The sequence below is a fragment of the Salvelinus fontinalis genome, chromosome 2, assembly GCF_029448725.1.
Source record: "Salvelinus fontinalis isolate EN_2023a chromosome 2, ASM2944872v1, whole genome shotgun sequence".
NCBI lineage: Eukaryota > Metazoa > Chordata > Actinopteri > Salmoniformes > Salmonidae > Salvelinus > Salvelinus fontinalis.
Window position 1 is genome coordinate 21,518,597 of NC_074666.1, and position 20,941 is coordinate 21,539,537.

General features: G+C 41.8%; 1 protein-coding gene across 5 annotated transcripts in view; it reads left to right on the forward strand.

Annotated features, from left to right (window-relative positions):
• LOC129814166 (splicing regulator ARVCF-like) overlaps positions 1 to 17,881 on the forward strand; it is a 43,469-nt gene extending 25,588 nt beyond the window's left edge. For 3 of the 5 annotated variants that reach the window (XM_055867050.1, XM_055867067.1, XM_055867076.1), the window contains 9 exons: positions 207 to 278; positions 14,215 to 14,342; positions 14,578 to 14,728; positions 14,848 to 15,040; positions 15,172 to 15,283; positions 15,432 to 15,519; positions 16,335 to 16,399; positions 16,940 to 17,058; positions 17,203 to 17,881. In XM_055867050.1, the coding sequence (XP_055723025.1) occupies positions 207 to 278; positions 14,215 to 14,342; positions 14,578 to 14,728; positions 14,848 to 15,040; positions 15,172 to 15,283; positions 15,432 to 15,519; positions 16,335 to 16,399; positions 16,940 to 17,032 (902 nt within the window). In that variant the 3' untranslated portion in view covers positions 17,033 to 17,058; positions 17,203 to 17,881. The remainder of the gene's footprint in view (positions 1 to 206; positions 279 to 14,214; positions 14,343 to 14,577; positions 14,729 to 14,847; positions 15,041 to 15,171; positions 15,284 to 15,431; positions 15,520 to 16,334; positions 16,400 to 16,939; positions 17,059 to 17,202) is intronic. The other 2 variants (XM_055867058.1, XM_055867085.1) reach the window with 1 other exon arrangement.
• Positions 17,882 to 20,941: the final 3,060 nt, after the last annotated feature.

The following is a 20,941-nucleotide window of genomic DNA, read 5'->3' on the forward strand; positions in this document are numbered from 1 at the left end:
AAGTCTTGAGCTTCAATGGAAGACCTTGGTATTTCTGACTCATTATCATCGTCATGTCTTTATACACTTCCCATGTTTTGATATTTCCTATTTACTGTGTGTGTCATACCTTGAGATTTCAATTGTGCTTTTTGCTAACCACGGTGTGTGTGTTTGTGTGTGTCTGGGTGTGTGTGTGCGTGCCTGCGTGTGTGTATTTTGTCTAGGCTGGAGAAATGGACCAGGTGACAAAAAATATGGTACACTGGATTTACCCAAACGCACACAACCAACAAAAGGTAAATATGGAGCATCTTTAGTGATCTGTGGATTGATCAAGACATGGAATTACATCACTTAATGAAGCATTCCAAAGACCTACAGTGTGGAAAGCCTTAACCTTGGCATGAGGCATCTATAAAATGTATTGTGCATGATGTAGAATAGTTCCCAATGTGTTATAATGTTAAGAAGTGACTGGATTGTATTGGAACCAATCAGATACAAAGGTAGACCGTTTGAATGCTATGATAGAATAACATGGTGCATACAAATGCTGTATGTCAGTTACTGTATGAGTACTATACAATATGGAATAGCTTGATGTGGTTTCTGTGGTTGCAGTACCTTCAGAAAGTAGTCATACTTTCTCAAACAAAAATTTATTTGTCACATACACATGGTTAGCAGATGTTAATGCGAGTGTAGCGAAATGCTTGTGCTTCTAGTTCCGACCATGCAGTAATATCTAACAAGTAATCTAACTTAACAATTTCACAACAACTACCTTATACACACAAGTGTAAAGGAATGAATAAGAATATGTACATAAAAATATATAAATGAGTGATGGCCGAACGACATAGGCAAGATGCAGTAGATGGTATAGAGTACAGTATATACATATGAGATGAGTAATGTAGGGTATGTAAACATTATATAAAGTGGCATTGTTTAAAGTGGCTAGTGATACATTAATTACATACATTTTTCCATTATTAAAGTGGCTAGAGTTGAGTCAGTATGTTGGCAGCAGCCACTCAATGTTAGTGATGGCTGTTCAACTTCCTACGGCTGAGATCGGCTGAGATCACATTAACGGGATCGACTTGACAATAGCCAGTGAAAGTGCAGGGCGCCAAATTCAAACAACAGAAATCTCATAATTAAAATTTCTCAAACATACAAGTATTTTACACCATTTTAAAGATAAACTTGTTGTTAATCCCACCACAGTGTCCGATTTTAAAAAGGCTTTATGACGAAAGCACACCATCTGATTATGTTAGGTCAGTACCTAGTCACAGAAAAACACAGCCATTTTTTAGCCAAAGAGAGAAGTCACAAAAAGCAGAAATAGAGATAAAATGGGTGGCCTCCCGGGTGGCGCAGTGGTCTAGGGCACTGCATCGCAGTGCTAGCTGCGCCACCAGAGTCTCTGGGTTCGCGCCCAGGCTGGGCTGGGTTCGTGCACAGGCTCTGTCGCAGCCGGCCGCAACCGGGAGGTCCGTGGGGCGACGCACAATTGGCATAGTGTCGTTAGGGAGGGTTTGGCCGGTAGGGATATCCTTGTCTCAGTTTGTAATAAAAATGTATGCACTCTACTGTAAGTCGCTCTGGATAAGAGCGTCTGCTAAATGACTGAAATGTAAAATGAATCACTAACCTTTGATGATCTTCATCAGATGACACTCATAGTACTTCATGTTACAAAATACATGTATGTTTTGTTCGATAAAGTTCCTATTTATATCCAAAAATCTTAATTTACATTGGCGCGTTATGTTCAGTAATGTTTTGCCTCCAAAACATCCAATGATTTTGCAGAGAGCCACATCAATTTACAGAAATACTCATAATAAACATTTATAAAAGAAACAAGTGTGATACATGGCACTTTAGATAAACTTCTCCTTAATGCAACCGCTGTGTCAGATTTCAAAAAAACTTTACGGAAAAAGCACACCATGCAATAATCTGAGTACGGCGTTCAGACACAAAAACAAGCCATACAGGTACCCGCCATGTTGTGGAGTCAACAGAAATCAGAAATAGCATTATAAATATTCACTTACCTTTGATGATCTTCATCAGAATGCACTGATGTCCAAATACCTCCTCTTTGCTCACGCGTTTAGTTCAAAAATCCAAATTCATGACGTGCAGGCCAGACGAAAAGTCAAAACATTCCATTACAGTTCGTAGAAACATGTCAAACGATGTATAGAATCAATCATTAGGATGTTTTTAACATCAATCTTCAACCGGAGAATTCCTTTGTCTTTAGAAACGAAAAGGAAAGCAGCTACCTCTCACGGGGGCGCGCCTGAGTGAGCTCATGGCACTCTGCCAGACACCTGGTTGAAACAGCTCTCATTCCCTCATCCTTCCCAGTAGAAGCCTGAAACAAGGTTCTAAAGACTGTTGACATCTAGTGGAAGCTTTAGGAAGTGCAATATGACCCCATAGACACTGTATATTGGATAGTCAAACCTACAAACCTCAGATTTCCCACCTACTGGTTGGATTTTCTCTCAGGTTTTTGCCTGCCATATGAGTTCTGTTAAACTCACAGACATCATTCAAACAGTTTTTGAGTGTTTTCTATCCACATATACTAATACTATGCATATATTAGCTTCTGGGCCTGAGTAGCAGGCAGTTTACTCTGGGCACCTTATTCATCCAAGCTACTCAATACTGCCCCCAGCCATAAGAAGTTAACTTCTTGGCGCACAGATCCCGATTACGGGATCATTTTCCTAAACAACCACTGAATTGCAGAGCGCCAAATTCAAAAATAATACTAAAAATATTTATAGTCATGGAATCACAAGTGAAATATACCAAAGCACAGCTTAGCTTGTTGTTAATCCACCTATCGTGTCAGATTTTGAAAATATGCTTTACAGCGAAAGCAATCCAAGTGTTTGTGAGTGTATCAATCAATGCTAGAACAGCTAGCCTTATATTAGCTTGGTCACGAAAGTCAGAAAAGCAATAAAATTAATCGCTTACCTTTGATAATCTTCGGATGTTTGCACTCACGAGACTCCCAGGTACACAATAAATGTTATTTTTGTTTGATAAATATTCGTTTTATAATAAAAAAACGCCATTTGGGTTGCGCGTTATGGTCAGACAACCACATGCTCGTTCCGGTCCTGAAAGGCAGACGAAAATTCCAAAAAGTATCCGTAATGTTCGTAGAAACATGTCAAACGTTTTTTATAATCAATCCTCAGGTTGTTTTTAACATACATAATCGATAATATTTCAACCGGACAGTAACCTATTCAATAAAAGAGAGAAAGAAAATGTCGAGCTACCCCTCTCAGGAACAATCAAAGGACACCTGACTCGTTTTGAAAAATCTCGCTCATTTTTCAAAATAAAAGCCTGAAACTATGTCTAAAGCCTGTTCACAGCCTGAGGAAGCCATTGGAAAAGGAATATGGTTGAAACCCCTTCTTTTTAAAATATTTTATTTTTGCATTTTCCAATTAACAACATTCAAGACAAACGTGAAAAGATATTAGACAACAATAGGACAAAGTGACAGTGACAGATGAGCGTAACAAAGAAAGAAAAAATAAAACAAATTATAATTATATATACAAACATACAATAAAATATATATATAATGAGACATTGGATCATATGGTCACCTGCTGTAGGCTACATATTATACATTACGTGTGAAACATTATATAAGGATAATATAGAGATTCATTCAATGTGATGTGGGGGGAGATTCTCCATATAGTCAATAAAAGGTTGCCAAATTCTGTAAAATGTATTTAACTTATTCCTCAAGCGGTAAGTAATTTTCTCCAGTGGGATACAACTATTAACTTCTGATAGCCACATTGCAACTGGCAGGGGGGAATCCAGTTTCCATTTCAAGGCGATACATTTCTTGGCAATCGCTAGCAATATTTCTGTTAGCTTTATAGTGTGGCTTTGCCTTAGATTGGTGTTAGTAAAGTTGCCCAGTAGACAGACCTCCGGGTCTAAAGGGAATGCAACCCCATGAATTGAGGATATGGTATCGCATACCCCCTGCCAGAAACCGTGTAGTTTTGAACACGGCCAAGTAGAATGGAGGAATGTTCCTTCATCTGAGCCACATCTAAAACATAGGGAGGAGATATCAGGGTTGAACTTGTGCAGTCTAGATGGGGTGATATAGAGCTGATGGAGGAAATTAAACTGGATCAGTCTGTATCTGGAGTTCAATGTGGATGTAACACCATCCCTGCATAGGTCACTCCATAGACCCTCATCAAGATCAATACCCAGATCTTTTCCTCATCTAAGTCTGGGTTTATCTAGCCCAGACAGTGTTAGTCCTGACATAAGAGCATCGTAAACACGGGAAATGGTCTTGAACAGTGGTTGGTCTGCGTGGCAGAGTTGTTCAATAGATGACATCTTAGGTAGGTTCCATTGTCCCTTGAGAGACACCCTAATAAAGTTTCGTAGTTGTAGGTAGCTAAAGAAGTCCCTGTTAGGCAAGTGGTATTTCTGTTTCAGCTGATCAAAAGACATAAGAACTCCCTCCTCGTAACAATGTTCCAGAAGAGTGATCCCCTTATCAGACCATGGTCAAAAGTTACTATTCTGGAAAAACATAGGAATCAATCTATTGTTCCATAAAGGGGTTTTAGGGGAAAGGAATCCCCCTCGTCCGAACAGCTCATGCAGTTTGCACCCTGCCAGGACAGAATGTATGATTAAAGGGTTGTCTGTGATGGTTTTTATAGATTTTCTGTCCCATTTGTAAAACAATTCTGCCCCACTGTCATCATTTACCTCAAGCTTTTCAATGTTCAACCATGAGGGAGAGGGACCCTTGTCAAACCTCTGAGCCAGAAACCTAGACTGTGCTGCCCAGTAGTACATTCTAAAATTGGGGAGGTTTAAGCCCCCTTGACTGTAATCCAGGGTCAGTTTATCCAGGCCAACCCTAGGGGTTTTGCCGTGCCAGATAAACCGTCTGGTCATCTTGTTGAGAGAGGAAAAGAATGCTGCGGGAACAGGGATAGGGAGAGATTGAAACAGATATAGAAATCTGGGCAGGACATTCATTTTAATTACATTGATTCTACCCAGTAGAGTGAGAGGTAAGTCCATCCATTTACAAAGGTCACCCTCCACCTTTTGCAACAAACTGGCCAGATTGAGTTTATAGAGGTTGTTCAGGTTACCATCCACCATTATGCCCAAATATGTGAAGCCCATAAGCGACCATCTAAAAGGAAACTTGTGCTTGATGGTATGATGGTCAAAGACAGACAACGGTAAGATTTCGCTTTTATCTAAATTGACCTTAAATCCAGAGAAAGAACTATAACACTGTAGTAGGATCTGCAAGTGAGAGAGGGAGTGTTCTGGGTTTGTTAGAAATAAGATAAGGTCGTCCGCAAAGAGTGATAATTTATGGGTATGGGGGCCCACCTCAAAGCCATGTATGTCAGGGCACGTTCTAATAGCCTCAGCCAACGGTTCGATGGCGAGGGCAAAGAGGTGGGGGCTAATTGGGCAACCTTGTCTGTTCCCCCTATAGAGAGGGAAAGAGGAGGAAGTAATCCCATTGGTAGCAATCCTAGCTTTAGGAGATTTGTAGAGTGATTTTATCAAATTTACAAACACGGTACCTAAACCAAACTTTTCCAAGACGCGAAAGAGGTATGGCCATTCAACCCTATCAAAGGCCTTTTCAGCGTCGAGGGAGACTGCGACACTAGGTATTTTGTTTTTGTTAGCAAGGTGAATTATATCAAAGAACCTTCTGAGATTATTGGAGGACAATCTATTATTTATGAAGCCAGTCTGATCTGGGTTGACCAACAGGGGAAGACATGACTCCAGTCTCTTAGATAGCATCTTGGTGACCAGTTTACAATCTGTGTTAAGGAGAGAGATTGGTCTATATGAGACGCACTTTAGTGGATTTTTCCCTTTCTTGTGGATTACAGTAATCACTGCTTGAGAGAAAGACTCTGGAAAGCAGTTGTCTTCCCTGTCTTTTTTAAGTACCTCCATAAGGTAGGGGAAGCCATCCTAGGAAGCCATCCTCCCCAGGAGGTTTATTAGAAGGTAAGGATTTAATGGCCCCCAACAATTCAGGAACTGAGAAGTGTTCACTCAGGCGCTCTCTGTCTTCCCCTGACAGGCATGGGAGGTTGAGAGAGGAGAGAAAGGAGTCGATCTCTGATAGATCATCGCTTGATTGGGAAGTGTAGAGGGCTTCATAGTATTTCTTAAAAGTATTATTAATTTTAGTAGGGTCGAAAGATATCTCATTAGTAAGAGTTTCTATAGCATTAATTGTCCTCTTACTTTTCTCTGCTTTCAGTTGCCATGCCAATACTTTGTGAGCTTTCTCTCCAAGCTCGTAATAACGCTGTTTTGATTTAGTGATGGCCCTCTCAGCTTGACACGTGTTCAGAATATTATATTTCAGTTTTTTATTTACCAAAAGCCTGTATAGATCTTTAGTCGGGCCTCTTTGGTAGGTTTTCTCTAGCTCTGAGATTTCAGATTCAGGAGCATTCAGTTCCGCACAGTGTTTTCTCTTCAGCCCTTTAGTATAGGAAATGATTTGTCCCCTCAGATAGGCCTTCAATGTGTCCCAAAGAATGAGTTTTTTTTTGTCAAAGTGAAAATATTGATTTGCTCTTTGATAAATGCACAAAATTCAGGTTGCTTTAGGAGTGTAGAATTTAGTCTCCATCTATATGCTCCATTTACCTTGGTAGGAATGGAGATTGATAATACCAGGGGAGAATGGTTACTAAGTAATCTGGGGAGATACTCGACATCTAACACTCTATGAAACAGTTGTGTCAACAGTAAAAAGTTATCTATGCGTGTGTGTGTCTTGTGTGGGTGTGAATAAAAAGAGTAGTCCCTATCCTGTGGGTGCAACTGTCTCCAGATGTCTAGTAAATTGAGATCTTTCATGAATGACATGGTGAGCTTGCTGGCTTTGGTAAGAAGTGAGGGTTTATCAGAGGACCCATCAAGAACTGTATCTAAACAAAAATTAAAATCTCCTCCAACCAGTAACCATCCTGGTGGTGCTTGAGCAACCTGAAGGAAGACATTCTGAATAAACATATGGTCATCGAAGTTAGGAGCATAGATATTCAATAGGGTCCAAGACTCTGAAAACATATGCCCCTGCACCAAAACAAACCTGCCAGAGGGATCAGAGATGGTGTTGTTGACGCAGAAGGGGATGTGTCTACTTATCAAAATTGCAGTTCCTCTTGCTTTGGAGTTAAAAGAGGACGCAAAAACTTGTCCTACCCATTCCCTCTTCAATTTCTTGTGTTCACTGGCTGTAAGATGTGTTTCTTGTAAAAACACAATGTCAGCCTTTAATTTCTTAAGGTATGTATAGACTCTCTTCCTTTTAATCGGGCTGTTAAGACCTTTTACGTTGAATGTGACATATTTTAGTGGATTAAGCATAGTTGGGTTTCAAATATGTAACTGAATGGAAATCTATCATATGTAGATAGTTAGGAAATGTTTCAACTTTGGTTTGAACACAGAAGTGACCTATGTGTCTCTTTAGGAAGGAAACAATAAACATAGAAAAAAGGGGGAAAAAATAAAGAATCCCACCCACCCCGATTGTTAGACTAAAACCACAATCCCAACAATCAAACATGAATACACTAGTAGAGATACGTTGCTGCTCGTTTTCCATCTTGCTCTTACTAGCTAAACCTTGGCGTAAACTAAAACCTGCGAGCTCTCTAAATTGAAAACAAAAGTTGTGAATAGACATTTATGGCTGAATATTTACTGCCCACGGTAAGGGCTGCTTGAGTCTCTTTTCGAAAGATTAACATAAATTAGGGGGAAAGCAGTGGGCCTAAACCCACTTATTTGCTTCGCCCAGTAATATGGACTAAACCAAAATATACTCTACTGTAAATGTAATAGAACTCACCGCGGAAAGATACGGTTAGTTGAAAATGTACAAATCAATTATAGCGACCGGAGGATATCAGCGGTTCAGTCCGGATAAGAGAAAACAAACAAACTGCATCTTATCCCCCAAAGAGACCGTCCTGGCTCAGACGTTGCTCAGTTCTTTGAGAAAAGTGTACACTTCTCCCGGTGTGTTGAAGAGATGGCTTCGGCCTTTGTACTGAACTTTCATCCGCGCAGGGTGGATGAGGTAGCCGGTGATGTTCTTCTCCTTCAGTGCTTTGGCGGCAGGTCTGAACTGCTTGCGACGTCTTGCGAGATCCGCACTCATATAAGGGAAAAGGCTGACCCTCTTGCCATCAATGGTGATGTCCCCTTTGGCTCTTGCGAGTTGCAGTACCTTCTCTCTGTCTTGGAAACGGAGGAACCTGATCAGGACGGCCCGTGGGGGCTCATCTGGCCGGGGTTTCGGAGCTGATGTTCTGTGGGCGCGTTCGATTTCCAGTGGCTTGGTGAAGTTGATTATGCCTAGGACATCTGGGATCCATTGAGTGAAGAAACGGATCGGGTCACGGCCCTCGCTGTCCTCTTTCAATCCCACCACACGGATATTACTATGTCTGCTCTGGTTCTCCATCTGATCTACCTTGTTTTTGAGGTAGGCATTGTCCTTTTGCAGTTGTATCAAGACCTGGTCATGTCGAGCGATGGTGTCTTCAACTGTGCTAATGCGCAACTCTGCCTCAGTCTTTCTCAAAAGGAGATCATTCATGGAGGATTTCAGGTCGTCAATGGAAGAATGGAGTTCAGCCGTTTTCTTATCGATTTTCATAGAAAGACCTTTGTTACCATCCTGAATTTCCCGGGGGAGAGTAGCCAGCATGTCGGCAGGCTCGCAAGAGGCCGAGAGCAACAGTCTGGAACTGTCGTTTGAGTTATGAGGGCTAATGCTAATCTTGCTAGCTGTAGCGTTATCGTTATCTTGGGAATCAACAACGTTTTGGTCGTCCTTCTTGCCTCTCGGTCGGAGGTCCATGGCTCTTTGGGAAGGTAAGTACTTGACAATTTATCAGCCGATGTTAGAATATTGTTTCAACGTTGTTATTTAGGTAATAATAGAATAACTTTGAAGAGCTCGGTTTGTCAACGTCTGCTCAGCTCCGCGGCATCACGTGCTCCTGTTGAAACCCCTTTAAATGGAAGAGGGGCAGGCAATGAAACTGGGCTAAAAAAATAAATAATGCACATCCGGGTTGGATTTCCTCAGGTTTTCGCCTGCAAAATCAGTTTTGTTATACTCACAGACAATATTTTGACAGTTTTGGAAACTTTGGAGTGTTTTCTATCCTAATCTGTAAATTATATGCATATTCGACGATCTGGGCCTGAGAAATAGTCAGTTTACCTTGGGAACGTTATTTAAAAAAATGTTTTTTTTAAAAGAATCTGGCCCCTAGCGTCAAGAAGTTAACAGTCTGATGGCCTTGAGATAGAAGCTGTTTTTCAGTCTCTCGGTCCCCGCTTTGATGCACCTGTACTGACCTCGCCTTCTGGATGATAGCGGGGTGAACAGGCAGTGGCTTGGGTGGTTGTTGTCCTTGATGATCTTTTTGGCCTTCCTGTGACATCGGGTGGTGTAGGTGTCCTGGAGGGCAGGTAGTTTGCACCCGGTGATGCGTTGTGCAGACCTCACTACCCTCTGGAGAGCCTTGCGGTTATGAGCGGAGCAGTTTCCGTACCAGGCGGTGATACAGCCCGACAGGATGCTCTCGATTGTGCATCTGTAAAAGTTTGTGTGTGTTTGTTTTGTTGACATTGAGGTTGAGGTTATTTTCCTGACACCACACTCCGAGGGCCCTCACCTCCTCCCTGTAGGCCATCTCGTCGTTGTTGGTAATCAAGCCTACCACTGTAGTGTCGTCTGCAAACTTGATGATTGAATTGGAGGCGTGCATGGCCACGCAGTCGTGAGTGAACAGGGAGTTCAGGAGAGGGCTGAGAATGCACCCTTGTGGGGCCCCAGTGTTGAGGATCAGCGGGGGGGAGATGTTGTTACCTACCCTCACCACCTGGGGGCGGCCCGTCAGGAAGTCCAAGACACAGTTGCACAGGGCGGTGTCGAGAACCAGGGTCTCGAGCTTGATGACGAGTTTGGAGGGTACTATGGTGTTAAATGCTGAGCTGCAGTTGATGAACAACATTATTACATAGGTATTCCTCTTGTCCAGATGGGTTAGGGCAGTGTGCAGTGTGAGTGCGATTGCGTCGTCTGTGGACCTATTGGGGCGGTAAACAAATTGGAGTGGGTCTAGGGTGTCAGGTAGGGTGGAGGTGATATGATCCTTGACTAGTCTCTCAAAGCACTTCATGATGACGGAAGTGAGTGCTACGGGGCGGTAGTCATTTAGCTCAGTTACCTTAGCTTTCTTGGGAACAGGAACAATGGTGGCCCTCTTGAAGCATGTGGGAACAGCAGACTGGGATAAGGATTGATTGAATATGTCCGTAAACACACCAGCCAGCTGGTCTGCGCATGCTCTGAGGACGCGGTTGGGGATGCCGTCTGGGCCTGCAGCCTTGCGAGGGTTAATTAACACGTTGAAAAAAAAATCTCACGTTGGCTGCATGAAGGAGAGCCCGCAGGTTTTGGTAGCGGGCCGTGTCAGTGGCACTGTATTGTCCTCAAAGCAAGCAAAGAAGTTGTTTAGTCTGTCTGGGAGCAAGACATCGTGGTCCGCGACAGCAAGACATCGTGGTCCGCGACGGGGCTGGTTTTTCTTTTGTAGTGCGTGATTGACTGTAGACCCTGCCACATACCTCTCGTGTCTGAGCCGCTGAATTGCGACTCTACTTTGTCTCTATACTGAGGCTTAGCTTGTTTGATTTCCTTGTGGAGGGAATAGCTACACTGTTGGTATTCGGTCATGTTTCCGGTCACCTTGCCCTGATTAAAAGCAGTGGTTGCGCTTTCAGTTTTGCGCGAATGCTGCCATCAATCCACGGTTTCTGGTTGGGGAATGTTTTAATAGATGCTGTGGGTACAACATCACCGATGCACTTGCTAATAAACTCGCTCACCAAATCAGCGTATTCATCAATGTTGTTGTTCGACGCTATGCGGAACATATCTCAGTCCACGTGATCAAAGCAATCTTGAAGCGTGGAATTCTATTGGTCGGACCAGCGTTGGACAGACCTGAGCACGGATGCTTCCTGTTTTAGTTTCTGTCTATAGGCTGGGAGCAACAAAATGGAGTCGTGGTCAGCTGTTGTGTTACAGCCTGAATTCAAAATGGATTAAATTGTTGTTTTTTTCTTCACCCATCGACATACAGTACTCCATAATGACAAAGTGAAAACATGTTATTCGAAATGTTTGCAAACGTATTCATCAGCACCTTTGGAAGCGATTACCAATGTGAGTCTTTCTGGGTAAATCTAAGAGCTTTGCACACCTGGATTAAACAATATTTGCACATTATTCTATTTAAAATTCTTCAAGCTCTGTCAAGTTGGTTATTGATCATTGCTAGACAGCCATTTCCAAGTCTTTCCATAGATTTTCAAGCTGATTTTAAGTCAAAACTGTAACTATGCCACGCGGTAACATTCAATGTAATCTTGGTAAGCAACTCCAATGGCCATGTGTTTTAGGTTATTGTCCTGCTGAAAGGTGAATTTGTCTCCCAGTGTCTGTTGGAAAGCAGACTGAACCAGCTTTTCCTCTAGAATTTTGCCTGTTATGCCCTATTCCGTTTATTTTTATCCTAAAAAACTCCCTAGTCCTTGCCGATGACAAGCATACCCATAACATGATGCAGCCACCAGTTGAAAATATGAAGAGTGGTACTGTAATGTATTGTGTTGGCCAATTTTTTTGCAGTTTTGTAGTGTCTTATTGCAAACAGGATTCATTTTGGGAATATTTTTTATTCTGTACAGCCTTTCTTCTTTTCACTCTGCCATTTGTGTAGTAACTACAATGTTGTTGATCCATTGACAGTTTTCTCCTATCACAGTCATTAAACTCTGTTAAAAGTGACCATTGGCCTCATGGTGAAATCCCTGAGCGGTTTCCTTCCTCTCAGGCAATTGAGTTATCTTTGTAGTGACTGGGTGTATTGATATACCATCCAAAGTGTAATTAATAACTTTGTAATGTGCAAAGGGATATTCAATGTCTGCTTATTTTTTACCCATCTACCAATAGGTGCCCTTCTTTGCGAAAACCTCCCTGGAAAACCTCCCTGGTCTTTGTGGTTGAATCTGATTTTGAAATTTACAGATAATTCTATGTGTGGGGTACAGCGATGAGGTAGTTATTCAAAAATCATGTTAAACACTATTATTGCACACAGAGTCCATGCAACTTATTATGTGACTTGCTAAGCACATTTTTACTCCTGAACTTATTTAGGATTGCCATAACAAAGGGGTTGAATAGTTAATGACTCAAGACATTTTAGCTTTTAATTTTTATTAATTTGTAAACATGTCTAAAAACAGAATTCCACATTGACATTGTAGGGAATTGTGTGAAAGCCAGTGACACAAATCTCAATTTAATAAATTTTAAATTTAGGCTGTAACACAAAGTCAAGGGGTGTGAATACTTTCTGAACGCCTTATATAGTGTTTGTATGTACTTTTTTGTTTGAGGTGGGGGGAGGGAGCGGTGTGAACAGCTATTATAGGTTATATTCAGCATCAAATTAAGTGAGGATTTTAAGTATTTTGTGTCATGATGTGATCATAAGGCACTATGGCTTTTTTTGTGTATGAAATATGTGTGATATCCCAGACTGTTGATAAGATTCTATACTAGTCATTGACATTCAGAAGATCAGACAAAAGATGACACCTTAGGAAAGAAGAGCGTTAGAGCTGAATCGATTATACAACTCTCTTCTTTATGACGTTGACATCATCGCAGCAGCTCTGCCGCTGTGGTTTGAATATGTTCAGATACATACATATTTATAAGTGAAACACAATGTAAGGCAAGATATTTAAAAAATCCCTGAGCATTGTAGATGTCTTTTGATGTCGAAGTCCAGACAGGTTCAAATGGAAAGTTTGGTCATGGCCCACCAGAGCCCATCTGAGTGTGTATGAGAGGATTACTGATGACACTGGGTAGCCATCCAGGTAGCACAAGTCTTATACCCTCAACAGAACCTGTGCATCTGGATGTAGAGCCTTCCCTCGCTCCTGCCAGAGGATGCAATCCTTGTGATAATCAGGTTGCAAGCCCATGTAAGGATTAGACAGCATGTAAGCCTCGCAGCCAGCAGCAGCTTCCCAGCAGCTTCAGCTGGCTGAATATGGATGGAAAGCCTCTGGAAGACAGCCTGTAACAGAGTTCCTGTATATTTTCACTCCTGGCTGCTGGGGATGTGGGTATAGCTAGAAGCCTTTCACTCCAGTAAAATAGTACAGTCTGTGAATGAATATGGCTGAAGTTAGTGGGGGATACCGTATGTACACAGATGGATTTGTTAGCGGAGAAGAGCTCTGTGAGAGCTGATAAGATGTGGAGCCTGCAGCATTCAGTTGTTAATAATAGAATAGACATCCATGTTTACATGCTGTGTGGGTGTTTGCGCGTGTTTGTACAAAATGAAAGTTGGGAAAACATTTTGTAATTTTAAGCACAGTCCAAATCCCCTAGCCAGGCAGAACATTCCTTCAACATAAAATCAGTGTGAATATGAATTTGCACACACACAAGCATGGCTGAGCTTTAATTGGGGTTATTATCTATTTTGTGTACATTATATATTCTTTCTGAAATACCAATCCAATGATAATTATGTGCTTCAGCTTCATAGCCTATCTATATTCTCTAGAGGAGGCATCTGATAGATGATACATATTTGCTCCTTGTCTTGCAGTGATCTGTTCATGGTTCTGGACCTTAAAACCATGACTATGAAAGAAGAGGTGTTTTGAGATGTTGTCTTTGATGTCATAAGAAACAACTACTGCATTTTTTATATCATCCTGCGCTAAATCGACACACTTTGACCTAAAAACTCCAAGCTGTCAGAAAAAGTATACTCTACCACTTCATAAAAGAAACAGTAGGGTGCAAGTCCTCAGTTCTATCACATCGGTTTTTCACTATGAAGTCTGAACTGTGCTAGCTTTATAAGCGCTATATGTGCTGTTTGGTTGCTGATTGGTGGCTTGAGAATCCACTGTGTCTCATCATATCAGTTCCAACATGTATGAGAGTTCTCTACTGGTTGCAGACGTGCTGTTTCTCTCCCTTTTTCTCTGTAGGTCTGGAGCTGCTGTACCAGCCGGAGGTGGTGAGGTTGTACCTGTCTCTCCTCACTCGCAGTCAAAACCACAACACCCTGGAGGCAGCAGCCGGAGCTCTGCAGAACCTTGCTGCAGGACACTGGGCTGTGAGTGAAGGGCAATGGGGGAGAAGTTTATCTGAGGCTGTGGGAGAACAGAATGTTTGTTTCTCATCCCCTCTCTACCCCCCCTCTCTCTCTGTATGATGGGTGTATTGAGTGTGGTTGAAAAGCTATCATGTATATAAAAGTATGATGTGTGAATCCTCACAAGTAGCACAATAGGAGTGTACAATTTATACATGACATCCTTCTATTATTCTCTCTCTGTGCCTTTTCTCAGTGGTCCAGTTACATCCGGGCCACAGTTAGGAAGGAGAAAGGTCTGCCTGTCCTGGTGGAGCTATTGCGTTCAGATGGTGATAAAGTGGTCCGGGCTGTAGCTATTGCTCTACGCAACCTGGCCATAGATCGACGGAACAAAGACCTCATAGGTACATGCACATAAACGCATATGCACACATAAATGTATGCATGCACACACACGCAAGTGCACGCACAGGCACACACACGCACACACACACGATACATAATTTTACCCTTTGCCCCATAGGAAGCTATGCCATGAGGGACCTGGTCAGTAACCTGCCCAGTGGTCAGCAGCGACCAGCCAAGAACCTGGAAGGGGACACAGTGGTGGCCATTCTGAACACTATCCATGAGATCATCTCAGATAGCCCTGAGAATGCCCGTGGTCTCATACAGGGCCACGGCATCCAGAAACTGGTGGCCATCAACAAGACAAGGTAGATTATCATAGCATAGTATCTTTGGTGTTGGTTATGGGAGATGGTTTCAATTGGGTAGATGCTCAGTTCACCGTGTTGCACTCTCTCCTTTATGCTGGCTCTGGTTTATTCTGTTGTTTCTTTGCTAGCCAATCTGTGCGGGAGACCAAAGCAGCATCTCATGTCCTGCAGACAGTGTGGGCCTACAAGGACCTGAGAAATAGCCTCTACAAAGGAGGCTGGAACAAGAGCCACTTTAAGGTTTCGCATGGCATGCTGTAGAAGACTGTATTCCCCATTCACTACACAGTCCAAATGGGTGGCACAAACACAGTCTGATATTGAGCACTGTATGGGACACAATTAGTTCATAATGGCATACTGAGTCTTCTTTCTTTTTTACCTTCAGTCAACAACTAGTGGAATGCCCCAAAAAACTAAGAGCGGAAAGTCAGCCTATGATGACATCACACTCCCACTGATGGAGAAAAACCAAGGTCAGCATGAGACTGTATCTTCAGCATAAGTGTGTGTGTGTGTGTGTAGGGAGATTGACATTGACATTGGAAGTCTATCCATTCATGAGCACATCGGGAAATGTCTTCAAAATCGGCCACTAGGGGCAACAGTGAGCGCTATTACTATCAAGTAGACTTGAGTAATCGCATGACTCTGGATCAGGTTAGATGTTTGATCCCAGTCGTGGACACTGTTTTTTTATTTTTTTAATCATATCCCAAACCACAACCTTTACCTTAACCATTCGGAAGGAGTGCCTAAACTTAAGTTAAGATAAGTAACTTTGGTTTGGAGAAATGGAACATACAGGGCAGCAGGAGTCAACCCAGGGATTCAAAAACACTTCAATATTTGATCTTTGGAGCAAATTCGAAATTTTCCTTGTTTAGAGAATATGGATGAAGGTCTAATTCTGCAGTGTGAGAACTTGTTGAAAGTGTGTGTGTTCGTGCAGATGTAGGATCTTCATTTGAGCCAGTTTTCTACAGTAGGAAAATAATCCTGCAGCCAGAGGACATTTGAATTATTATGTGGATTGCAATTAATGGACATTTTTGTCAGGGTTTCTTTAGGGAAAATCAATTCTGAAATTTCAAAGTGGAAATTACAAACTCAAACTTTAGAAGCCTTTTTAAAACTCAAATACACTACAAGTTTACATTTCCTGCTGTGCAGGAAAATTCTCAAACAAAAGAATGATTAAATTAAGATCCTACATCTGTGTGAGCCTGTTTCTTGTCATTTGAACACAAAATTACCTTTGTTTATTGTATCCTGTCTGTTTTTCCCACAGATGGATACTCCACCGTGGAGCAGTGTGACAGAGTGGGTGATGGATTACTCCAGGTCAGTAACACGGTACATATGAGCTCCTTACTATTCCTAAGGTCAGGAGTTTTTCAATGGTGACTCACAAGATTTTAAGGGCCAGTACAGTAAAAAACGTGATTTTCTTGTGTTTTATATATATTTCCACACTATGAGGTTGGAGTAATACTGTTTTAATGCCATTTAGTGTAAGAGGTGTTTGAAAAGACCGCCTGAAATTTCTACCAGTTTTGTTGGGATGGAGGTTTGGCTTGCCTGGTGACATCACCAGGGGGTAAATTAGTTAATAGACCAATAAGAAAGAGTTCTAATCCTCTCTGCCAATAACAGCTAGTTTTCAGTTTTCCCCTCCCCACTCAGACCACTCCCAGACAATCCTAGCAAAATCGTTTCTTGAGAAATGGCTCTTTACTAAGAAGCTATTTTTGTGTATTTTATTTTTATTTTTACAATTTTAATTGAAAGCAATCACAGTACGGTACTTACTTGTTACTCAGAAATGTTTTGATATTGAGATAAAAACAGCCGCATTGGACCTTAAACTAAATAATTGTTCTACTCTTGTTGCAGAGTATCCCAGAGAGGAAGCACTTCATCCGGGCTGGAAGGCCTGCAGTGGGTCTGGTGGAACGCAAACCTCCACCCCTCGATTCCTGGGTCTGAGGTTGGCAGAAGGGATTATAGAGCAGGTAAATTACATTTCACTTAACTATTTTAGGATTGATGTTTTATTCATTGGTGTGATACACATGTTCATTGCTTTTGCTATTGGGGGAGTCATAGATTACGAAAATATTGATCATTGTTCATTTTCTTTTTTGTTTTGTTTACAGGAGACGTGGCAGTAAAAGAGGAAGTGGAACGTCAACATTTGTGGAGGTCAATGTGGTGTTTATTCTTTAGACGGACATTCTGTAGGTCAATTCACCATTCAGGACAACATGGTTATTCTCCCGCCAGAAAATCAGAGTGGAGTGAATATAGGATCTTACATTTATATGTTCAAAGTGTTATTCAAACTCTGGCTGTAGTTGAACATAGCCTCTCTACTATATTTTATACATACTGGACAGTGGGATGAGTGGAGTGACACAGCTGAATGTAGTGCAGGACGAAAAACACAATACTAACACTTTCTATGAAATTAGGATTTGTCAAAACATTTTTTTTTCTTGACCTGCCTTTTCCTCCAGTATTTCCATACTGTGGTTGTTTCACTCCTGCAAATTGTGCATTACTTTCATGTGAGAGACTAGTTGGAAATGGGATTGTAAATGTGTAATAAAAGATTCATATTCTAAATGAAGGCATTTATATTGTAATATTCATGTTATTTATTAACAGTTGTGAACGTTATCTTGTAACCAAAAATGGAATGGATACGTTAACATTATACAATACCAAGTAATAGTGCCATTTTATCAGGAGCTGACATGATGAATATGCAGTGTTTGTTCTTGCATCGCGATGTTGAACTGAAAATGTACGCAAATAAAATCCATAATTTCTCAATGTTGTATGGGCTTAAATTTATCATCTTTGTTCTCGTCTCTTTCTATTAGGACAAGGGGCAGGGGTGTATTCCACATACAGTTTGATAGGGAATGTATCATTGACGCAGCATGTTGCTTAGCAGTTGTCCTGTGGTTATTTTACTTTCAGCATTGGACAGCTCCATATGATCGCTGTCTTGCTAAACTATAGTGCTGGAACAGAGAAGAGAAACACGAATGAAATGAAGGAGTGTTCGTAAATTCCCTCTGGGGTAGCCAGAGTACGCTCGGAGTGCGCTCTGTGCGTTCGTAAATTCAGAGCATTGTCAGATTGTCCGTTCATAAATTCAGAGCGTTCTGGCCGAGAAGTAGGGTTGATCAGAGCGTTCTGACTTCACAACGGCAGTCAAGCACCCAAGCTAACTGGCTAAAGTTGGCTAGCTTACTAGCTACTTCCATTCAAGTGAGAGAACACCTTACTCTGACCATTTTATGTCCTAGCAGAGATGGTTAAGCTGTTTTCATGTTATCTAGAGCGTTAGTGACTAACTGTGCTGCTGGCAACAATTTAATTACGTTTTTTTAATTACGTCGACATTTACTGGCACTGGTCACCGGGTGTTTCGCGTTCATAAATTCATCAGTTATTCTGCGCTCTGGTACACTCAGGCGAGAGTGCTCTGAAATTGAAGTAGATAGCCAGAGTGAATTCACGAACGCACCACAAGTGTGCAGCAAGTTTGAAGGGTAATGCTTTTTGTTGTTGTTTATTATGCCGTTGATGATATCACGTCTTTGTTTACTTTAGCCAATGAATGACACATTTTTACAAGATGAAATCAAAATATACCCAGCCAAAGGTGAAAAAAAGGTAGCTACGTTTGAATACACGACTCTAGTTCAGCACATCGGGTTTGTTAACAGCTTGCTAGCAACACATTGCTGTCCACCAAATTGGATTGTAGTCATCAATCAATCTCGTGTGGCTAGCTAAATTCTTCATGTTATCTGAAATGCGCTAGCTAGCAGGCAAGAGCTAACTATGTTAGCTAAAGTTTGAATCTTGAATGCAGTCTTTCAATCATAAATGTAAAAAAGAAAAGATTAGCTAACTAATAATGCTGGAAAATGTTTAAGAAAAAAAACTGCTTTTTTTTCGGTCCCAGAAGGAGGGAGGAGTCAATGCAAGGGAATGTTCACATTTATCTGGTGAGGACTTTAAATAATCTATTAGCTAGTTACAGTAGCTAGACAATTTTTAGGATTTATGTTTATGCACTATAGCCTGCTACCATATTGTATGAAGATGAATATTGTTTTGTTACATCTGCATTGTCTGTGTGTGTGTATGTGTGTAAAGATTGAGCAACATAGAGTGCCTTGATGCAAAAGCTGTGGTCAATCTGGAGAGGGGAGGGGTGCATATCTCCAGGCCAACCAGGGAGGGTAGGACACTGGACAATACCAAATAAGGAACTGTTTGAGTGTAGAATCGGGGGTGAGACACAAGATGGATCTAATCTACCCAACAACCAGATGCGGACAGATGCGAGCACCAAGAGACTGGGACAAGTCTGAGTGCCAGCGATAGGCTGAGCAAAGTTTAAACCACGCTCAGCCTCTACTGTGATAGGCCAACGGACGGGTTGGAACTAAAGCTGTCATAGTATAAAAACTGTTGTTTGAGCACATTCCAGAGTTCCCTGTTCTACCCTGCGCGGTGATACAGTGAACCCGTATATACGAAAATTGCATTTACCATTTATCGCTTGAGTTTAATTAAAATACTTAAAGTATATTAGGTGACTCTGAATCACATTTTGTCCTGATACCAGATTTGAATTGACGCAAAACTCTTTCACAATCTAACTTAATAGATGTCTATTTTTCCATCTAGCTCTTCTGACATTTAAACCTCTTTATTCAGCATTCCCTGCTCCCAATCATGCAGGAGAAGGGCCATCTACAGCCCCCCCCCCCCCCCCCCCCCCCCTCAGACCACTGCCCTCCCCACACCGGTCCTCAATAGCAAGTACCCCCTGCCTCAACCTGCTCTCTCAGCATAGATGTGGATGCCGGTGCAAGAGACCTGGAAAGGAGAACCTTCTGATAAGCCTTTGCTCAAATACACCACAGCACTCCCTATTGGTAGGTGCCACTGTAGACTTTGTCCAATAAAACGACCCATCCCCAACCCGACTGATAAAAGAGTGGTTCAAACATCCTGAGGCCACACTCCATTTCATTTCATTGAGGCCAGACTTAGAAGCTCACTAGGCAGAGAACCCTCCCTGGTGGTCAGCTGGTTAGGCCAGTGACTCAGACCAGAGCTCACCAAGCAACCCCCCTCTGGAGACCAGAGCCCCCTGGATGTTTTCCTCTCACACAGATCCCTTGTTAAGGTGCATGCTGCTGGAGGTGAGGACAGGGGAGGGAGAGGAGATGGTGGCTCCCTATCCCGTTCTGTCAGGGATCTTTGAGCCTCTGTTCTGATGCACCACCCCTGCTTACCTCATCCGCCGCTATCAGAATAGTTTGAAATGGTACCAGGCCGTGTGCAATGAGAAGACCAAACATCATAAGAAGAAGCTTGAGCAGCTTTGTGATAAAGTAATCCCTATGCTCACTATTTGCTCAATCCATCCATTTTAAAGGCCTTTTTAAAAAGGTCCAGGCTAACATGATATATAAGAGGAAGTGAGTTTGTCAACAAAATCTGAATATTGGCTCTCATAATCAATATTACTGTTTTCTCTCACTTTTTCCCCATTATGAGATATCAGAAGGGCCTCATGCTGAAAGAGGTAGGGACTTTATTCTACAACATTTGAGACATAAAAAAAGAATCATAGTCATTCTAATGCAATGTCAATGGTTACTGAATTTATTCCCTTCTATCTATGAATGTGATTATCTCTTTTGCAAGATACCCTCTACTAATGATTGTAATTAGGGTTACAAAATACTGGGAACTTTCAATAAATTCCCTGGTTTTCCAGAAATCCCGGTTGGAGGATTCACGTAGTCAGGAGGGAATAAGCATGAATTGCAGAATCTTCCAACCAAGATTTCTGGAAAA